Here is a 20,389-nt window from a genome sequence, read left to right on the forward strand (position 1 = left end):
CTCTTTGGTGCCGGACTGTGCCAGCCAAAATTTATGACCCATTTTCCTTCTGCTTAATTGTTGTTATAAATCTGCTGTGCAGAACCCAGTTGTAAATTTATCACAAACTGGATTGGATTGATATACAGCCTCTCTTTAGGATAATTTGAGCACAGTTATGCCTTAGAAGGAAGGCCAAATTCTTAAAACTTCTCTTGAAGAGCTGCTTTGTAACCATTATAAATATCTAATTAAAATACAACTTACTCTTTCTTTTTCTCTTAAGGATAAAAGAACATTCTGTGCTGGTTATTTCAGCTGATTAGCTCACGCTGCTATGTGAGCAAGGTTGAGGATTGTTTCCTTGAAGCAGTCAGAGGATCTCCAAGAAGAAAAGCATATTATGTGCTTACAAATAAAAAAATAGCCATTTTACCCCCAACTAGCTTTTTCATGAGTACACATCCTTTGTCACAGAGGAAAGGTTGGACAGGAAAAAAAGTGAATAGCTTAACACAAATGCATCCTCACTATGTAAAAAAAAAAAAAAGTCTCCCCATGTGGATCTCACCCAGGGAGTAGGGCATGATTGACTTTGAGATCAAGTAAAAAACTAGAAATGGGATTTTCCCCATGGGGAAGGTTTCCTCCCCTGTGCCCAGGTCTGCTGGGGTCGGGCTACCCACAGTTGTCGAGGAGTAAGTTCAGGAGTTCCCCATCAATTCAGTCCCCCAGCCACACAGAGGTCAGAGGTGCTGCGGAGTCTCTGCCTTCTGACAGACCCCATAACAGCACAACAGGACAACAGAGCACGAAGCCACAGGGACAAGGGAAGAGGCAAAACAGAGAACGCCTTACAGCCCTAATGCTGAAATCTAAAACAAAGAACAGGGACACTGCAGCGTCAGAAAAATGGCAACGGGCTGCGGCAGCGGCCCTTGGTTAGAGCATCACAAAGTTTAACGTGCATGGGAACCACCCGGGAGTCGTTACATCTGCAGATTTTGATTTAGCAGATCTGGGACGAGCCTGAGGGTCTGCATTTCTTTTTTGTGATTATTATTTTTTATTTTTGAGACGGAGTCTCACTGTCTCCCAGGCTGGAGTGCAGTGGCACGATCTTGGCTCACTGCAGCCTCCACCTCCCAGGATTAAGCGATTCTCCTGCCTCAGCCTCCTGAGTAGCTGGGATTACAGGCTCACGCCACCCTGCCCAGCTAATTTTTGTATTTTTAGTAGAGATGGGGTTTCGTCATGTTGGCCAGGCTGGTCTGGAACTCCTGACCTCAGGTGATCTGCCCACCTGGGCCTCCCAAAGTGCTGGGATTACAGGCATAAGCCACAGTGCCCGGCCAAGGGTCTGCATTTCTAACCGGCTCCCAGGTGATGCTGATACCGCCGGTCCATGGCCCACACTATGTACAAGGAGCCAGATTCTGAACCATAAGTACTGTGTCTCTGTCACGGGTGCCGGACGTGGCAAGCATGTATTCCTCATGACACTTAACATGCTCATGCTCTGCAGTGGTTTACCTTCTGCTAATAAATCTCATGGTTTCACGATTATTCCATAATCGTGATGGCACTCACTTTATTGAGTGGGAGATGAAGTGATGCGGGAATGAGCCAATCCTAATACATTTTAGAAGTGTATTAATCCTAAATAAAGCCTCAAATCATCTATTTCCTTCAATAATTGTTTCCATGGTGGGAGACTAGGGGGTGCTTTTGAGTTGATTTAAAGTCATTTTCAAAGCAGATGAAGGTGGCAACCTGAGCTTTCTGTCAGGACATATGTGTAGACTGGAGACCTGTCATATCCAACGGGACCCATCAGGCCAGCCCTTTGAAGCAGGGAGCTCCACCTGCCCTCTTCACTCCCCTACGCCCCTTGGTTGTAGACAGTAGCTTCCGGTGCCATGTGGGAGGCCATGCCAAAGTACTGTAGCCGAAGAGAATGTCCCCTGATGCCATTTCTTTGGTGGCCTAGAACAGAATCTGTGCTATTTTCACTAGAGGAATAGGAGCTTCAGCAGGGGGCCTTGGAAACGTATCCTAGGTACCCACCTCCTGTCCTTCCTGGAAGCATCTGGCCCTGGGAAGTAGCATCCTGACCACTAATATCAGACAAAGGGAGGAAAAGTAGCATGGGCTGGGAAGAGGGACCTCTCTGGGTGTGTACCTAGAACTCTATCTTGGAAGTTAAGATTTGTGGTCACTGCTACCACCGCACCAACTCCCAAGACACAGGATACTAGTGACTTCGGTGCCCCATCAGTGGACAACTCAGGAGTTCCCAAAGCAGGGTGACCAGTCAATCTGGATCAGGTGGCAGGGCCTTGGATCTTAGCTATCCATTTCATTATTATGCACACAAAATTATCTTAGAGATCCGGGCCATCTGCCCATCCTCATCCTGGGGATACCTCTGGGGAGGCAGGCTGTGCCTCCCAGGAGTCATCTGGGCCGCGAATGGGTGCCAAGACCTTCCTCTGCCACTACTCAGGACTCCGGACTCCTCCACATTCCCTGGAGATACTCAAAGCCCGTGCCCACAGTAACCCGTAGGGAAACTGACCTGCTCTGCCTGGGAAGCTGCTCCCAGGAGCCTCAGCGGTGGCAGTCAGGAGCTCAGAGACCTGCTGCGCCTCTCCCTGCCTGCTCTCTCCTCCCTCTCCCTCTCATCCCGCCCCATTGCCCCATTTCTCTGTTTTCTTTCCTCTTTTCTCTCTTCATTGTTCACAGCACTATTTAGTCTCCTTCCCCTCTTTCTCCTTTTATTCTCGTTCTGACTCTATTCCCAGGTCCAGAGAGGCCCAGAATCTTCCCTGCTTCTGCTCCACCTCCTGACCCACTGCCCCCCTGGGAGCCCCTGGTCATCCCAGAAGCCTGTGAGTGCATGCAGCAGCCAAGGCCCACATGCCTGCAATGGGGGTGGCACGGTGGCACGGTGGCACGGTGGCACGGGGGAGGTAGGGTGGAGAGCAGGACGGACTTGCCAGTGTTTTATCTGGGCTGCCTAGCTTAATCAAGTGCAGCACTCCAGCACTTTGAATTTTTAGCAATTAATGCCCCAAGTGCCCCTCCCACTGAGTCCCTGCAGAGCAGAGGGAGGGGCACCTGCAAAGAGGAGTCTCTCCCGGGAATGGGCCGCACCAATCGGCACGTATGTTGTGTCTTTCATGTAGCAAATCAGAGTCTTTCATATTCAATTGCTGGGCCTCTAGAGGGGCCAAGCTTTGCTAAGCAAATAAGCTCGTGGGGTTGGTTCACATCCATCCAGAAAAGCAGGAATGAAAAATAAACTTGGGAACGTCAACTCCACAGGTGAAGCTCAACCTTCTGTGCATCCGCTTGGCATGGAGCTAGATTCGCAACTGAATGGCTCGTTTATTTAACTGTTGAGCACATTATGGGCTCTTAAAATATCAAAAGAATGGGTTTGAGTCCCAACAATTAGCTCTTGAAATAAAAGAACAAACATACTTTTTTTTTTAACTTCCCCAGACTCTGTTGACCAAAGTCACTTTGACACCAGTGGAGTGGAAGCTTCAAAATGGTATCATCTGGTGGGAATTTAAAGACTTCCTGTCCCCCAAAAAACCTTCTCATCACTGGGCTTAAAATTTTCCATTGGGAGGCCCTGGCTTTGTTTTGACACATGATGGTCTCATCCGTTATTAACACATCACTCGTCTTGGGAGGGGAATATCATCAAGTCCCAGCTAGGATGTAAGCCGCACGACCAGGAAGCCTCGTCTGCTGGGTACCTTGGTAGGTCCTAGGGCCGAGCACACTGCCTGGCACGTGAGAAATAGGGGTTGAGAAAAGTTTGTTCACTCTTTCTTTTCTAGAGACTAACTCCAAGCACAGATTTGAGGGGGGACGAGCAGGGAGTCACAGTAGATAAAGCTTGTGGGTTACTGTGCCCAGCGAGAAAGGGGTCGGTGGAGTCAAGGAGAGAAGGCACTGTGGGGGGAGATGGAGGTAGGTTGAAGGCAACAGTTGGAGTCCCTGTAGTCCTACAATTGCAGTGCAATTGCCCAGAACATATCATGCCAAGAAAAGGAGGGAGCCTCAGCCCTTGGCCTCCAAGGGACCCTCTGGGGACGTCTAGGGCAGCTTCCCATCCAGGACAGATATCTGAAAGATCAAGAGGCTGGGCTTGAATGCTGCTGACAACAAGAAACTTACTACCTATGTGCCCTACCGCTGCTGTGGTCCGCCTCCTCCGTCAGCTCATGGTATTTGAGCACCTACTAAATCAGCAAATTAATAGCTTCTGCCTCGGGCTACTTCCACACTCCACTAATAGCCAATCACTGCGCATCTCAGAGCCGAGAGAGGAAAGACAATTGAAAAATCAGTCTAGAGTAAGAGAACTTTCCAAAATGTGTGCTTATGGCCCAGACACTCCTTTCACCCTAGGTTTTCTGGAAAGTCTGTTTTGCCCCAGGACTGTGGACAGCATTATGTTTTGTTTGGTGAGCTTTCTTTTTTTTTTTTTTTTTAGGTTATGTTTTATAACTGAATATGGCATGTGTGAAAATATCAGCTACCAGACTCTGTTAGTCCAGGCATATGAATATTCCAGATCAGAAGGGATGTTTGACTCCCCCTGTGAATTGCAATGCGGAAGGTTTATAAAGTTAAGCATTTAGAAATCTGTCTTTAAAATTTAAATATTTAGATTGGGTCTCTAGGACACAAAAGGCAATTCCTGTTTCTCACTCACTTAATTTGATTTTTTTTTCTTTTGGTCGCACAAGTTGTTTTTCAAAGCCTCATTCCTTGAATGTTCCCTATAGGAGGAATGTAATTAAACTCCACTGGCCTCCCCCTGCTGGGACCAAACAGGGGCCAGAGCTGTAGGGAGCGTAAAACAGATACCCTGCGAAAGAATCCTTATTATAAAGATGAGAAGAGAATCAACTTCCCTCTGGTTATGAACAAGAAGCTTTAGAAAGCCACCCAGGCTCTTTTTGCAAGGCGCTTAGTCTCCAAACCATTTTAATTAGTAATTTAAGACTGGAAGGAAGGGGATAAACTCCTCACCTCCTTAGCTATAGGCAAGAACTTCAACTGGGTGAGTAACCGGTTTAAGTGGCCGAGAAGGAGGGAGGCCTGGAGGGAGGGTGATTCCTTAAAATGAATCAACTTTTTCACGAAAATGGCATAGCTAGATATCCTGGCGCACAGTCAGTCGCTGTTTTTGCGGTCCCACTTCTTAAGGCAGTTCTCACCTCTCACCAGAGGCAGGCACTGCCTCTCTCTGGGACACTCAGCTGGCATCAGAGAAAGAAGCTTGCGCTGAGGGATGGCTCCCTCACACCGGGCCAACCTAGATTTCTCTCCGACCAAAGAGCATGCCTCCCACCAAGCGAGAAAGTGGAAAGATCCTGGCAGGGAACCCCGAGACCCGGGTGCTAGCATCACCCCCGCCATGAGAGCCCACGGGGGCCTTGAGCTGACACCCACTGGCAATGTGACGTGAATCACTGACATAATCCCTTCCTTAGTTTTTCCGTCTGTAAAATGGGGATAGTAACATTATGTAGCTCATAAGGCTATCACCGAGATTAAATGAGTTAAGAATACACACTTGGCTGGGCACAGTGGCTCACGCCTGTAATCCCAGCACTTTGGGAGGCCGAAGCGGGCAGATCATGAGGTCAGGAGATTGAGACCATCCTGGCTAACACAGTGAAACTAACACAGTCTCTACTAAAAATACAAAAAATTAGCCAGGCATGGTGGCGGACGCCTGTAGTCCCAGCTACTTGGGAGGCTGAGGCAGGAGAATGGCGTGAACCCGGGAGGCGGAGCTTGCAGTGAGCTGAGATGGTGCCACTGCACTCCAGCTGGGTGACAGAGCAAGACACTGTCTCAAAAAAAAAAAAAAAAATACACGTGCAACGTTTGAACAGTGCCAGCATTATGTACCTGTAGCTACTCTCATTCCCCTCTCTGCGACTCAGTTTCCTTATCTGTAAAAGAAAAAAATTGGACTAGACCTCTTCTCCACTATTGTCGATTATGATGATGATAAATGAACGTTCCTACACCAGATCCTAAACTAAACAAATGTTAACTTGATCCTCACAAAGCCTGTGTGAAATGGGAGTTGTCACCATCCCCATTTCATCAGTGGGGAAAGAGAGGCTGGATTAGTCAGGGATCCCCAGAGGAACCGAACCAATAGGACAGAGAGGGAATGACATTCATTTTCAGGAACTGGCTCATGTAATTTATGGAGTTTGGCAAGTGTGAAGTCTGCAGGGCAGGCTGGCAGTTTGGACCCCCCGGCAGGCGTCAACGCAACAGTCTAGACATAGAATTCTTTCTTCACCAGAAAACCGCAGTTTTTGCTCTTACGGCCTTCAACCGATTGGATGAGGCACGCCCATATTATTGAGGGTAATCTCCTCAGAGTCAGCTGATTTTAAGGGTTAACCATGTCTACAGAAGACCTTCCCAGCAACCCTGGGATTCATGTTTGATTAAATAACTGCACACTATAGCCTAGCCAAGTTGAAACGAAAGACTAACCATGCGAAATAACTTGAGAACATAAGGAAGTACCCTAGGATGGGGCCTAAGTCGGACTGGCACTCACGTCTTCCAACTGCTTAGTCTGTGTTCTTTTCAACCTTGTCTCTAATATTCCTGGATACCGTGGTTCTGATGCCATTCCTCAGTGCTCTGCTGTTCTTGCCTGACCACGTGGGTCAATGGTGGCTCTGGCATTTCTATAAAGGGGATTTCAGGGCTGCCTGCTGGGGAGGGAGGCTTGAAGCTATGTCTGCACTGCACCTTCACAGCGCTGAGAAAACGCCTGTCATCCAGGAAGACAGGCAGCCCTGTCCTCGCCACAGTGCCTGCACCCTCATTGGTCACCTTTGCAGGCATCATCTGTGACCTATCGTCCAGGCTCTGAGCCCTGAGGATAATAAGTTTCCCTGGAAGGTCCTTGGTTTGCTGGGGCTTTTTCTCCCTCTTGCCATGTCTTTTTCACGGTCCATCCTCTGAGTTTGTGAATTGTCTTTCTTCGTGGCCCATGTGGCACAAGATGAAGAGTGCATGGGCAGCTTCTCCCCTGACGTCCCTACCTCCCTGACGCTTAACCCACATAGGGAAAAACATTCCTGAAACAGAGACGTCACCTCCAGGGTTGCTTTCTACCACTGCAGTCACCCTGCTTGGTGCCTTTCTCACTTCCATTTGTAAGTGATCTTGTCTCCTTCCTTGTAGAAAGCTTTTCGGCCATTCCAGGCTTTCTCCTGGGGTTCCACCCGTCCGGGATTTTCCACGAATTGCATTTCCTTGTAGTTTGTTTTCATCGTGTTCCTTGTTAGGGAACATTCAACACGCACCTGACATTGATGGGCAGCCTGATTGCCCCCGGCCTCCCCTCTGCTCATTGCCAGAGCTACCTCTGCACAGAGGAGTCACTCTCCTCCCACTCTGGGGCCTCTGTCAGGGGCCAGGCTTGATGCTGTCGCCAGCCAGCCCCCTGCCCAGTGCCATATTCATCTCCATTGAGAAAAGTCCCTGGGAAATGGTTGGGAGCAAGGGGACAGCCCTACATCCTGAGATCCTAAGATCGGGGAGGCGCTCCCTGCATTCCCAGCTGGAAGGAGACCAGATCGGCCACCCTCACCAAATTCCCAGATTCTCTGACAGAAGCAAGCCAGTCCTTGGTTTGAACGGGGAATCAACTCAGGATGATAAAATAGATGCCAACTTTCCTATAGGTAGAATCTGACTTCAGACAGCAAAAGACTCTAAAACAACTTAAACTCCTGTATATGCCTTCTCCTATGCATGCCGCCAGTCAGACCAAAGGCCACATGCCAATCAAGGCCCAAGAGCAGCCAGGGGTATTTCCATGTCCTCAAGAACTTTTACAAACTGTAGCTGCTTTGGTTCCACCCCTGGAGATTCTGGTTTAGTGGGTCTGGAGTGAGGCCCGGGCTTCTTAAAAGCCCCAGCAGATTCTAAGGTGCAGCCAGGAGGAAGAACGGTTGCCAGAATCCCATGAGGCACAGATGCAAATGTGCATAGTGACATTGGGTTGCGTTATCAATGGCAGGACTGACTTTAAAACACTCCGCATCCTTACTGGAGCTGCTGTTTGCTTTTTAGAAAAGTCCCTCATCAGATTATCAGGAAGTCGTGGGTTTTCCGTGATCATGCTGTGGTCAGATCCAGCCCAACCAGAGAGCCAAAAACAAAATAAACATACAAAACAAACAAATAAACCCCAAATCCCTGGCAAGCCCCATGAGATGACTGCTCTGATAACATTCAGCAGACAAGCCTGTTTGAAATCATCTCAGAATCATACCAGACCCAAACCCAAGAGGTCATCTGGTCTGTACATTGACTCTAGGAGGGTGTGTTAGTCAGTTTCATGCTGCTGATAAAGACATACCCGAGACTGGGCAATTTACAAAAGAAAGAGGTTTAATGGACTTACAGTTCCACATGGTTGGGGAGGCCTCACAATCCTGGTGGAAGGAAAGAGGAGCAAGTCACATCTTACGTGGATGGCGGCAGGCAAAGAGACAGCTTGTGCAGGGAAACTTCCTTTTTTAAAACCATCAGATCTCGTAAGACTTATTCACTATCACGAGAACAGCACAGGAAAGACTTGCCCCCATGATTCAATTACCGCTTACCAGTTTCCTCCCACAACACACGGGAATTGTGGGAGTTAAAATTCAAGATGAGATTTGGGTGGGGACACAGCCAAACCATATCAGAGGGTGAGGGGCTATCTCCATGTTACAGACAAGGCAACTGAAGCCTAGGGATGTTCCATCACAGGCCCACACCTTATCTCAGAATTAAGAGAAAATGCTTCTGGCTGCCAGGGGTGGGGTGGGGTGGTGTGGGGTGCAGAGTCTCTCCCCCTACCACGACCTCCATCTTTTCCCTTTCTCTGAAAATCTCATTTGATGATTCCCCAGCCTGGCTGCAAATTAAAGATTTGTAGACCTGAAAGATGCTAATGATGGTTATCACCACCACCACCACCATCGTAACAGTAAACATTTATGGAGCGCCATAATTATTCATAATAAATTTTATGTGTTAAATAAATCTGACCTAGCTCTATAAAGAAATAGGCCCTGTTAACCAAAAATATTGGATAAATTAAAAGTCTCCTAGAAGCGTCTGATGAAAGGATCTCAAGTTCCATAACACACGGCCCATTCAGTGGTGGTTTCTGCGCTTGATTCACTGTGGGTCACTTAACAATGTTGGGGGTACTGTCCACCTCCCAGTGCTCAGTCTGCGGCTTGTGGTCAGCTGTTCCTCCGTGGTGTCTGTGTCGGCTGTGTTAAGGCCTGCTGCAGAAACAGCTCATTTCCAACCTGTTTTTCTCAAGCAGCGATCCTGTGGGGTCAAGTCAAATAATATTGATAATAATTATGATAGAAATAACAAGAGGCCAGGCACAGTGGCTCATGTCTATCATCCCAGCACTTTGGGACGCAGAGTTCAGGTGGATCATTTGAGCCCAGGAGTTCGAGATCAGCCTGGTCAACATGGTGAAACCCCGTCTCTACTAAAAATACAAAAATTAGCCGGGCGTGGTGGTGCACGCCTGGTGGCGCACGCCTGTAATTCCAGCTACTCAGGAGGCTGAGGCAGGAGAACTGCTTGAATCCAGGAGACAGAGGTTGCAGTTAGATGAGATCGCACCACTGCACCCCAGCCTGGGTGACAGAGTGAGACTCTGTCTCAAACAAAAAATAAATAAATAAAGGAAAAAAGAAAGAAAGAATAATAATAAGAATTACCATTCATTGAACACGTGCTCTGTTCTTGGTGCTCTTGGTGCTATTCCAGGAAATTCTAACACCAATTAGATATTTTCCCCCATTTTAAAGATTAAAGCGGCTGGTGCAGTGGGTCACACCTGCAGTCTCAGCACTTTGGGAGGCCAAAGTGGGAGGATCACTTGAGGCAGGGAGTTCAATACCAGCTTGGGCAACATAGTGAGACCCCTGTCTCTACCAAAAAAAAAAATCAAAAAATTAGCTGAGCCTGGTGGTGTGTGCTTGTACTCCCAGCTACTCAGGAGGCTGAGGTGGGAGGATCTCCTGAGGCCAAGAGTTGGAGGCTGCAGAGAGCTATGATGGTGCTACTGTACTCTAGCATGGGCAACAAAACAATAGCCTTGTCGCCTTGTCTCAAAAAAAAAAAAAAAAAGACTAAAGTGAAATTGAAACTCAGAGAGTAAGTGACTTGAAGGTAGAGGCAGAAACACAGGCTGGATTTGAATTTGATCCTCTGGCTCCAGAGTTCCTGGGAGTTATCTTGGGAATGACTGCAGGGTCCGAGGTAGATTGTTCTAGGAGCAGGTGCTTATCTAAAGTGGAATGGCACACACTGACATACCATTAGGAATTCTATTTTCTTACCACCACGGGAGCCAGGTCTCTGTCAGGGTGATGAGAAGTTCCCAAAGTCATTTCTCCTCTCTGGGGTGTCCCCTCTCTGTCTGCTGTCACTAAATCCCTAACGACATTACAGCAGAATAAATGGCATTTTTAACTTCAGCTTTAAGCAACAAAGAAACACTAATAAGTCAAGATGTGTCCATCTTTACCATAAAAAAAAAACAAAAAAAATTGCTTCAATAACCAATAAATAGATCAAACAACACAAAAATAAATAGCAAAAGACTGCAGGGCTCGATGGCTCATGCCTGTAATCCCAGCACTTTGGGAGGCCGAGGCGGGTGGATCACCTGAGGTCAGGAGTTTGAGACCAGCCTGACCAATATGGTGAAACTCCCCTCTACTAAAAATACAAAACTTAGCCTGTCTCCTGTCTCCTGCTCCTGGCCTGGCATTCTTCAAAGACTCCTTAAGGCCACCTGGCTTCCGGTCCACCTCTAGGCTTCACTGTCTGCACCAGAGTGGGCATGGTGGCAGGTGCCTGTAATCCCAGCTACTCAGGAGGCTGAGACAGAAGAATTGCTTGAACCCGGGAAGCGGAGGTTGCAGTGAGCCGAGATCACACTACTGCACTCCAGTCTGGGCAAGACAGCAAGATTCCATCTCAATAATAATAAATAAATAGCAAAAGAAAGAAAAAACCCTCAGCTAAGAAGTATATTGTTGTGTTTTTGGGGTTTTTTTAATGTAACATTTGACAAGTTTACATTTTCCTTGTCTGCCCTTGGGTGCCTTAAAATAAAACTCTATCACTATTTGCATGTAACATTGGGTTTTTTTTTTCCCCCATGTAAAATCCACATATCAGGAATTTCTCTATTCATTCTGTCCCCTGGGTTTCTTCCCTCAGGAATAATTCATATGTCAAACCTGTCATTTATCGATTTATTGCTGTACCTAGTAGCGTTTTTCTCCCTGCCCTCAAAATTTAGCTTAAAGACCACTTAATAAGGCATGTGCGGGACCTCAGACTCCATGAGATTTCTGCTGATATGAGCCATAATTTAGCAAAACAAATCCTGCTCATTGCGGGCATCTAAATGGCATCCTGTTCAATTTCCATATGTGCTTTTCTTTTCTAAAGTTACGGCCTACAACTAGAAGAAGGGATGAAACATCGCCCATACCTCCACATCTTATTTCCTGTATCACATTTCAAAGCCCTTGGAGATGCAAGGCGGGTTTTTCTGATGAGTTGCGAATCAATGCAAATCGTCTGAAATGAGAGGTGGCCCGTGGGTGTAATCCATCCTTGCTGGTGCCCCGTCTTGGCTACACATTTCCAAAAACCAGCACCTCCCAGTTGTCCATGTCTGGTCACCAGAGGCCCCTCTCCTCAGGTGGGAGAACCAGAGATCAAAAAAGAAACAGGTTTCTCTCCCTTGGAATTTCTCTTCCTTAGTCATTTTCAGAAAGTTGGGAGTCAGCAGCTTTAAGGAGGAGTTTCATATCATCTCTCCTCCACTTCCTCCCCTCATTTCCTCCCCATCCTCTCCTTGGAGTCCTTCATCAATGTCTCTATTTTCTGTTTGGGATAAACAGAGTCCCTCTTACCTGTCCAGGCCTCACCTGCCTTCCCCACCCCTCTTACCCCCCAACCCCCGTCATTTCTGCAGCCAGCCTGTCTCCTGATCCTGGCCTGGCATTCTTCAAAGACTCCTTAAGGCCACCTGGCTTCCGGTCCGCCTCTAGGCTTCACTGTCTGCACCAGAGTGGAAGCTGTCATGTGCCCTCAGCAACATTTTACCCCTCCCTTCCAGAACAGACACGGGCATTCCTTCCACAAGCAGTATTCCACAGTTAAAAAAAAACTTATAAAAGTGAAACCAAAAATACTGGTAGTATATTTTTGTCCCTTCAAGAGAATGATAATCATCAGTAAAAACAACAACAACAACAACAACAAAAACTAAGCAAAGCAGCTTGAAGATAGGCTGAAAGCATGTATCTACGGATGGCTTGTTGTTGTTTTGTTTTTGTTTTTGTTATTTTTGAGACACAGTCTTGCTCTGTCATCCAGGCTGGAGTGCAGTGGCACGATCTCGGCTCACTGCAACCCCCGCCTCCTGGGTTCAAGTGATTCTCCTGCCTCAGCCTCCTGAGTAGCTGGGATTACAGGCATGCACCACCATGCTCCATGCCTGGCTAATTTTTGTATTTTTAGTAGAGACTGGGTTTCACCATGTTGGCCAGGCTGGTCTTGAACTCCTGACCTCAGGTGACCCACCTGCCTCGACCTCTCAGAGTGCTGGGATTACAGGCATGAGCCACCGTGGCCGGCCAGAATGTTCTGAATATTAAACTAGCTGACTGGTGGACATGAGCTGTGCTGTGGAAAAGTGAAGCAGAATGGCTTTTTCTCCCTTGTGTGTGATCACCAAGACGTGGACGGCACAGAGATTCAAAATACAATGCATTCCCCTTGCTCGTCTGGTCAAGCTCACCTTCCTATTGCACAGGGTTGATTGGTTGGAGGCTGCCCACCTCTAGCTGAAAGGCCGAGACAGTCTTCCCTGTTATTTCATTACCAAGCTGTGTTTCTTAGGCATTAAAATGGAGGGAAAGCAACCACTGGCTCCTCACTGGGATTGTTCTTGAGGATTCCAGACAGGCCATAAGTAATTCAATGAGTCGCTCACAAAGGACCTGGCCCTGAAGGTCTGTGGCTGCAGCATCCAGGCGAGCCAAAGGTGTCAGTGCCACCAAAATGCAGAGAAAACTCTTATCAGAAAGATGTCATTTTTTTCCCTAAATGTCATATATACAATTTTTATTGGAGCGTGATGACAGATAATGAATAACTTAACATAAATTTGCATAATACAATACAGTTGTTAATTTATGATCATATTAAAACACAAAATTTTGTAGTTTGAAGCAGTAAAAAGTCTTAATCTTCTGAAACTTTCCCTCTTGTTTGTTATTTGCTTATGAGTTATTTAGGGTTGTTAGATAAAATACAGGTGTCTGGTTAAATCTGAATTTCAGATAAACTGTAAATAATTTTTTAGTGTATCTCGTGCAATATTTGGGACATACTTATACTAAAACATTCGTCATTGTATATCTGAAATTCACATTTAACTGAATGGTTATATTAATATTTTTATTTGATAAACCAGGCAACTCTGTACTTCATAAGCAGCTTAACCTCTCTCTACTGGCTCTTCTCTGGCAGGGCAGAGGGAGGCTGTTCTATGGGGAAAGGCACTTACTGCAGGGACCTTGATATCTTTCGACTGTGGGGGAGGCTGGCTGTCCTAGGAACACTAACAGAGTCAAAGAGATCAGACCAGAGAGGTGCCAGTGCAAAGGGGGAAACTGAGGCAGGCAGTACGCCTAGGCTTTCTTGACAGCACCGGTGTATTACAGCCCTGTTTTTCAGATTTTTTGGACTATAACCTCATCATAAGAAATATAATTTATAATTCAACCCAGAACACACACCCCTTGTAAATGGAGCAAAAAGTTTTATGAAACATGTCCCCTTCTATGTACAATCTGCTCAACATCCTGTTCTAGTCAATTTCATTTCTTTAAATGCCACTCTTAATCCCCGAAATTGAATTCATGGATTGAATTCATGGTCTCCTAAAGGATCACAACCCACATGTTGAAAAACACTGGGTTAGAGGGTCACAGTTCAGGAAAATGAATGAGGAGGTTTTTCAAAATCTACTTTACAAATAAGGAAATGTATCAGATCCCTTAAGAGCTTTTCCAGGTCAATTTTTGCTCATTTGTGGCCAAACTCGAAATAAAACTTAGGTCCCACAACTCCCAAGCCTGTGTTTTCTGGTTTCCTTCCACCACTCTTTCTAGCATCCATTTTCCTGGTCTCCACGTTGTAATACACATTCTGGGATCCACATCTACTTGTATTATTTTACATAATTATATTACTTGTATACTATTTCCTTATCACTTCATAGTCTTCTCAAATTTCCACGTTTTATATCATTTCTGATCCAAACTGATTACATCATTGCTTATGGCATGTACTTGACCAATATCAACATTTAAACTAAATCATCTTGGTACGCACCCTCCGATCTTTGGCATCTTACTGCCCTGCCCCACCCCCCAACCTCAGCTCCCTATTTTGGTGCCTCAGGAAATCTCAGCCGTGAACCTTCCATGTGCTCTCTCTGGGATTGATGCCATCCGTGACATAAGGAAAACGTAGAAACATAAAAGCACACAAAAAACTATTATTTGTTGTCATTTGTTCTCCCTAATCTAGGAAGTAGGTAGGGTATCTGTTATAAAGATTCCCTTCTAGAGTCGAGAAAACAGAGGCTCAGAGAGGTTAAGTGTTTTTCTCAGGGTCACACAGCAAACACAGAACTCCAGTCTTCTTGCTGTGTCTCTGACCCTCTGTCATCAGGATGCAGGGGCTGCTAAGCTGAGATGCCTGCAGATGAATAAACTGGTGGGCAGAAAGACATCAACCCAAGAGATCTCCATGTATTTTGTACATTTTTCTCACTTGCTCAGTCTCGATTTTCAAACAACGTACAGAACTTTCTGGGATCTTGTCATTATTCAGTGTGTCATCATTCAGGATCCTCTGGATCCTCCCCAGGAGCCACCCACTCCACACACATTTTTTTTTCTAGTTGTTATAAACAAATTTCAAAGAAAGCCATTTTCTCCAGAGCCCTTTCTTTTGACTCTACCACAGTTCATCCTAGTTTGCAGAATCCAAACTCAGGGCTTCCTTCCAATATTTTTATTAGTTTAGCAGTTGATCAGTTTACACAGAGAAGTGGATTGGAGCTCCCCTTTCCTCCTGGGGAACCACATTCCTTTTGTCTATCCTGGTCCTTCAGCTGCAGCCTGAGCTGCCAGTGGAGAAAGTCTTCTCCAACCCTTAGGTTCAGCAGCCCTCAGGGCCAGTGAGATGCACAAACAGCATCTTGCAGGTCCCACAGCGCCTTCATCACTTGTATCTTCCCCCACCCTGTGATGAAGTAGGATGAAGATGGCTGAGGGTATGGACTTTGGGGCCCACCTGCCTGGCTTAAAGCCGCTGGACCCCTTACCCAGCCATGGGGCCCTGGGATGTGACACAGTTCCCCCAAGCCTCGCTTCTTCACTGTTTAACGGGGATAATAATAGCTTCTGCTCTGTTGGATTGAGGGCTGGTTAAATGGAATAACATACTTAGCACATAGCCTGGTACCCACTTATTTTTTTATTTTGTTACTTTGTTTCAAATCTTCAAATCTTCCTATTATTCCTTTTTTACAGAGCCATCTCAGAAACGTTAGGTTCATGTCCCTTCCATGTGTCCCTTCCATATATCCCTCCATGCCCTGCCACAGTGCCTCTCCTCCACCATGCAGGAGCCGCAGCCCCTGCCTTCTGCCCCCTCAGTAACCAGGGTCCCTCACCTGCCACTCCTGGGTTGCTCTCTCCTTTTGAACTGAGCAGTTTTTCTACCCTCCTGCCCCTCCAGCCAAAGTTACCTTTTTGACATCCCATTTCCCCAGGACACTATTTTCTCCTAAGGATCAAAAATCAAAAAAGAAAGAAAAGAAAAGAGAAAAGAAAAGAAAGAAGAAGAAAGAAAGAGAAAGAAAGAAGGAAGGAAAGAAGGATGGAAGGAAGGAAGGAAGGAAGGAAGGAAGGAAGGAAGGAAGGAAGGAAGGAAGGAAGGAAGGAAGGAAGGAAGGAAGGAAGGAGCGAGCAAATTACCAGGATCTGAGGACCTGGGAGGATTTCAGAAATTGCTAGTCAGTCCCAGCAACTAAGGCTCAAATGCCCTCCCCAGGGTTCCGCTGGAGATCATCCTGCCAGTCACTCCAGGAGCGAGGGGCTCACCTCTTCCTAAGGCAGGACTTTCCACGAGGCTAGACCAGACCATCCTTATGGCTTCCATCCATGGTTTCAAACTCTGGGACCCCAAAGCACAGCAGCCCTTTACAAAGTTGAAGGGTGTGTCCCTCTGGCCTCTGCAGCTTTTCCTGGTGTGGCAGGGTTTCAGGTCCCCTGCCCATCCACCCCCGACCCCTCTAATCTGACTGTGTCCCTCTAGAGGGTGACATGCCCCGAATGGCAGCAAACCCAGTGTGGGCTGATGGTGTGGAGTACAGAGCAGTAGCTGCTGCCCTGTTATCAGCTGCTTCCAAAGGCCAGGGTGGTCATTAGTGCATCATTAATAACCCATTATCAGGTTGTCATCTCTGAGTTTATCTAAATTTATCTCAATTATTGTAACCCTGTACACTGATAAGCCCTATAAGTATAAAATACACTGGATGAAAAAGCTACTTCCTATTATTTGTTCTAAAAAATTAACTCCTTCAAGTAATCTAGAGTTTGGTGACCAATTTCCTATTTTACCCTCCTCACATCTTCAAAACTCAGCACTGGTAATTTCACGTCTGTTGATGGGATTCATCTGTCCCCCTCCACTAGACTGGAAGCTCCCTGTAGGGTGGGGCTCACTATAGCATCCCCCAATGTCCAGCACGGAACCAGCGCATCACAGGTGCCCTGAGGAATGAATGGCTGGACTGCTCTTACAGACTCAGGTGCCACTTCCTCTTGTCCAGCTCCATGCCCTCCCCCATAGTGTGTGGATCATCAGGGGTCCTAGAACTGAGGTCCTGGTTGGTAGCACCCAGGAGCCTGTTCCCAACATGGCTCCATGGCAGGGCCTGGTCTCCAGGTGTGGCATGAGGTGCTACATGAGCCTTCTGTGAGCATCTTCAGGGAGAAACCAAATCCAAGTGCTGGCCAGGCCCACCGGAGCAGCAGCCCACCTAAACAGGCTGGCGGGCGGAGGAGTGCCACAGAATGGACATGGGGAGGCCTTACAAAGTCTGTAATAGCAGAGGTAGTGAACGTTCGTTGAGTTCCCTCTATGCGCCACTGTTATTCTAAGTGCGGTCCACGGACCATGCTTTTTGCTGACTACAGCTCTGTGGAGTAGGACTAGGATTATCCCCATTTTCCTGGGGGAGAAGCTGAGGCTGCCAGAGTTAAGTTGACTAGGGCCACACAGCTGAGAAGTGGTGAAACACAAATTCAAACTTGGGCAGTCTGATTTCCATATGCTTTAAAAAAAAATTGTATTTCCATAGATGATTGGGGAACAGGTGGTGTTTGGTTACATGAGTATGTTCTTTAGGGGTGATTTGTGAGATTTTGGTGCACCCATCACCCGAGCAGTATACAATGAACCCAATTTGTAGTATTTTATCCCTTACCCCATTCCCACCTTCCCCCACCCCAAGTCCCCAAAGTCCATTGTGTCATTCTTATGCCTTTGCATCCTCATAGCTTAGCTCCCACTTATGAGTGAGAACATACCATGTTTGATTTTCCATTCCTGAGTGACTTCACTTAGTATAATTGTCTCCAGTTCCATCCAGGTTGCTGCAAATGCCATTAACTCATTCCTTTTTATGGCTGAGTAGTATTCCATCATATATATATAAACACCATAGTTTCTTTATCCACTAGTTGATGGGCATTTGGGCTGGTTCCACATTTTTGCAATTGCGAATTTGTGTGCAAGTGTGCTTCTAACCACTGTGCGATCTTGGCTCTCAAGGTGGAAGTTTGGTGTGGAAAGTGGAGTCAGGCCCTGGAAGAATCCCCCAGGTTGTCTGTAAGAGCTAGAATCAGTATGATGTTCTAGAAGCAATCGGCCTGGGCAGTGCCCTGAGAGCTTAGCGGTGCAGTCATGAGCCAGCACTCTGCCTGCGTCTCTCACAGGGTTTCTCGTGCGAGGCTGCTGCCTAGAGCCACCTTGGGGTGCTTGATGCCTGGGGCTCCCCACGGATTCCAGTGTCATCAGCCTGGGCATTTTGGATATTCACAAGCTCCTCGATAACTCCAGGGTGCAGCCGAGGTTGAGAACCATTGGGAATAGAAAAGCAAGAGGAAGCTGTTCTCAACTGCCCTTTCCACACCAGAGCCCTGGGGTCCCCGGGGAGACTAAAGCTGGGGTCTATTTCTAGTCCCCCAACCAAGACAGGAGCTTTACATCCCCACACACTGAGAGGCCAGAATGGGTCAGACGAGAGTGAGTGTGCTCTGGCTAAGCCCGGCCAACAGCTCTGTTCCCCCGGGGCGGGGACTGGACTTGGCCCTTTGGTTTGACTGCATTTTACTCTTTCCAGCCTGTCTGGCCATTATTCTTGCAGGAGCGCTCAGGACCGAAGGCCCCCTCCTTAGCACCACACATGTCCCATCTCACCCCGTGTCTTCCAGCTTTGCTTGCCATAAATCAGTTGTCAGGACCCCTGACCCTAAAACAGTCACCTAATGATAAATCATGTTTGATTCTAATGGAACCCTCCCGCCAAGACTACTCATCAGAGAGGAAGCTAATTCGCAGGGATATGAAGAGCTTTCTGAAATTAGTTCCAGACGTTTTTTTGTCTTCAATCTGTATGATGGCTGCCCTATTTTTAATTTACTTTTTTAAAAACTACATTGGGACACTAAGTAATCTGGGGGCCCAAAAGACTTTGGAGGCCATGGGAACCTCCCAGGCCCTGGGGGGCAGTGACACCACCGTGCAGATCACCAGTGCCACAAAATGACGGAACTCCACCACTACCTAGTGTTATTAGTGTAGGTTTTGGGAAAGGTCCTTCTTTTCTTAGCTCGTTAGAAAAACAATCACAGCGTCCTGTGGACTGGGCCAAAGTGGGCAGACATCAGAATAATACTGCAGGGGGCTGTCCAGCCCAAAGAGGCCCGTCCCAGCAGGACTCCAGGGCACAGGGTCAGAAAGACGCAGCCCACAAGCTGAGCACGGTTGCACAGGTTTTAGCTTGCTCGCTACATTTGAATTAATTGCCAAAATTTTAAACTCAGGGGAATTCTACAAAAATCTAGGTACCAGCTTTTCTTGAAGACAACAGAAGCTCAGGCCACCCTGAGGCCATCCCCTCTGGCAGTCACCTGCCAAGCACGTGGCTCCAGCTTAGCCCAAGCGCCTCCACCCACCCTGTCAAGGCCCAGATGCAGTGGCCCTTACCCATCACACTTGCACTCCTGGCCTCACGGGCATTTGGGTTCGTTCGTCATCTAACACCACAGTGAAGCTCCTTGGCCTACCAGTTCCCTTCGTGTTTACCTTGACCAGCCGCCAGCTCCTTGCTTCTGCATCTTGACTTCTGCCATGGTCCTGCCCAGACCCCCAAGGGTTGTCTCTCTTCGCTACTCCCCGCCCGCTTCTCCTTCCTACGTTTCCACGCTGCAAGATGGGGTACCTCCGCTTGCCTCAGCTGCCTGGCCCCTCCAAAGCTTCCTTTGACCCTCAGCCCAGCTTGCATGGATGCCCGGGACACATACAGCACTTTCTTGGTCCTGGTTTATAAAGCAGTCTGCCCCAGTAGTCCCATCACACCTCCAATCAACTCCAGACCCCAGCCCACCACTTAAAAATCTGTAGTCCAGGCCAGAGGGCAAAAGGCACAGTCGAGGGCCGAGCAGGCATTCTATGTGGCGGGAGCAGGGGAGCAGGAATGCTCTCGCTCAGGTGCTGTGCGGTGGGCCGTTGGTAGGTGGTCCCTGCTGGTCTGGTGCATGAGGGGAGAGGCAGGTTCCCCCAGCGGTCTGTGCCTGGGCAGGGCAACTCCCGAAGTGGGCTGAGGGAGAGCTCTCAGTGATCTCTAAGGAAGGAGGCGGCGCCTTGCAGGGTTAGCAAACCTTTAGAAGATCCTCCTGGGGTTCTTCCTCCTGTCCTAATTTAGGCCCATTTCCTCCTGCCCTACCCTTAGCAGAAATCAACAACAGCAGGGCACTGTGCTATTTTCTAGAAACTTTCCAAAGAGACCTATGGGCCTGCCCAAGACCCTCAGGCGTTGCCCCCATTGGCCTGGGGACAGTCTTTGAGCGATTGCTCTTTGAGAAGAAGTCAGCATCAGTGGGAGTCAGAGAAGAGGGGTAAGCAAACTAGATTGGGGAGCTGC

The 20,389-nt window shown here is 47.6% G+C and overlaps 1 protein-coding gene across 4 annotated transcripts in view; it reads left to right on the forward strand.

The window, feature by feature from the left end:
- Positions 1-20,389, forward strand: part of TBXAS1 (thromboxane A synthase 1) — a 197,746-nt gene that overhangs the window by 142,000 nt on the left and 35,357 nt on the right. The window contains exon 10 of one of the 4 annotated variants that reach the window (XM_074036135.1): positions 266-416. The exons of the other annotated variants lie outside the window; for them this stretch is intronic. Within the exon in view, the coding sequence (XP_073892236.1) occupies positions 266-301 (36 nt within the window). The 3' untranslated portion in view covers positions 302-416. Of the gene's footprint in view, positions 1-265; positions 417-20,389 lie in introns of those variants that run through there. 4 annotated transcript variants of the gene reach the window in all.

The sequence above is a fragment of the Macaca fascicularis genome, chromosome 3, assembly GCF_037993035.2.
Source record: "Macaca fascicularis isolate 582-1 chromosome 3, T2T-MFA8v1.1".
Classification (NCBI taxonomy): Eukaryota; Metazoa; Chordata; class Mammalia; order Primates; family Cercopithecidae; genus Macaca; species Macaca fascicularis.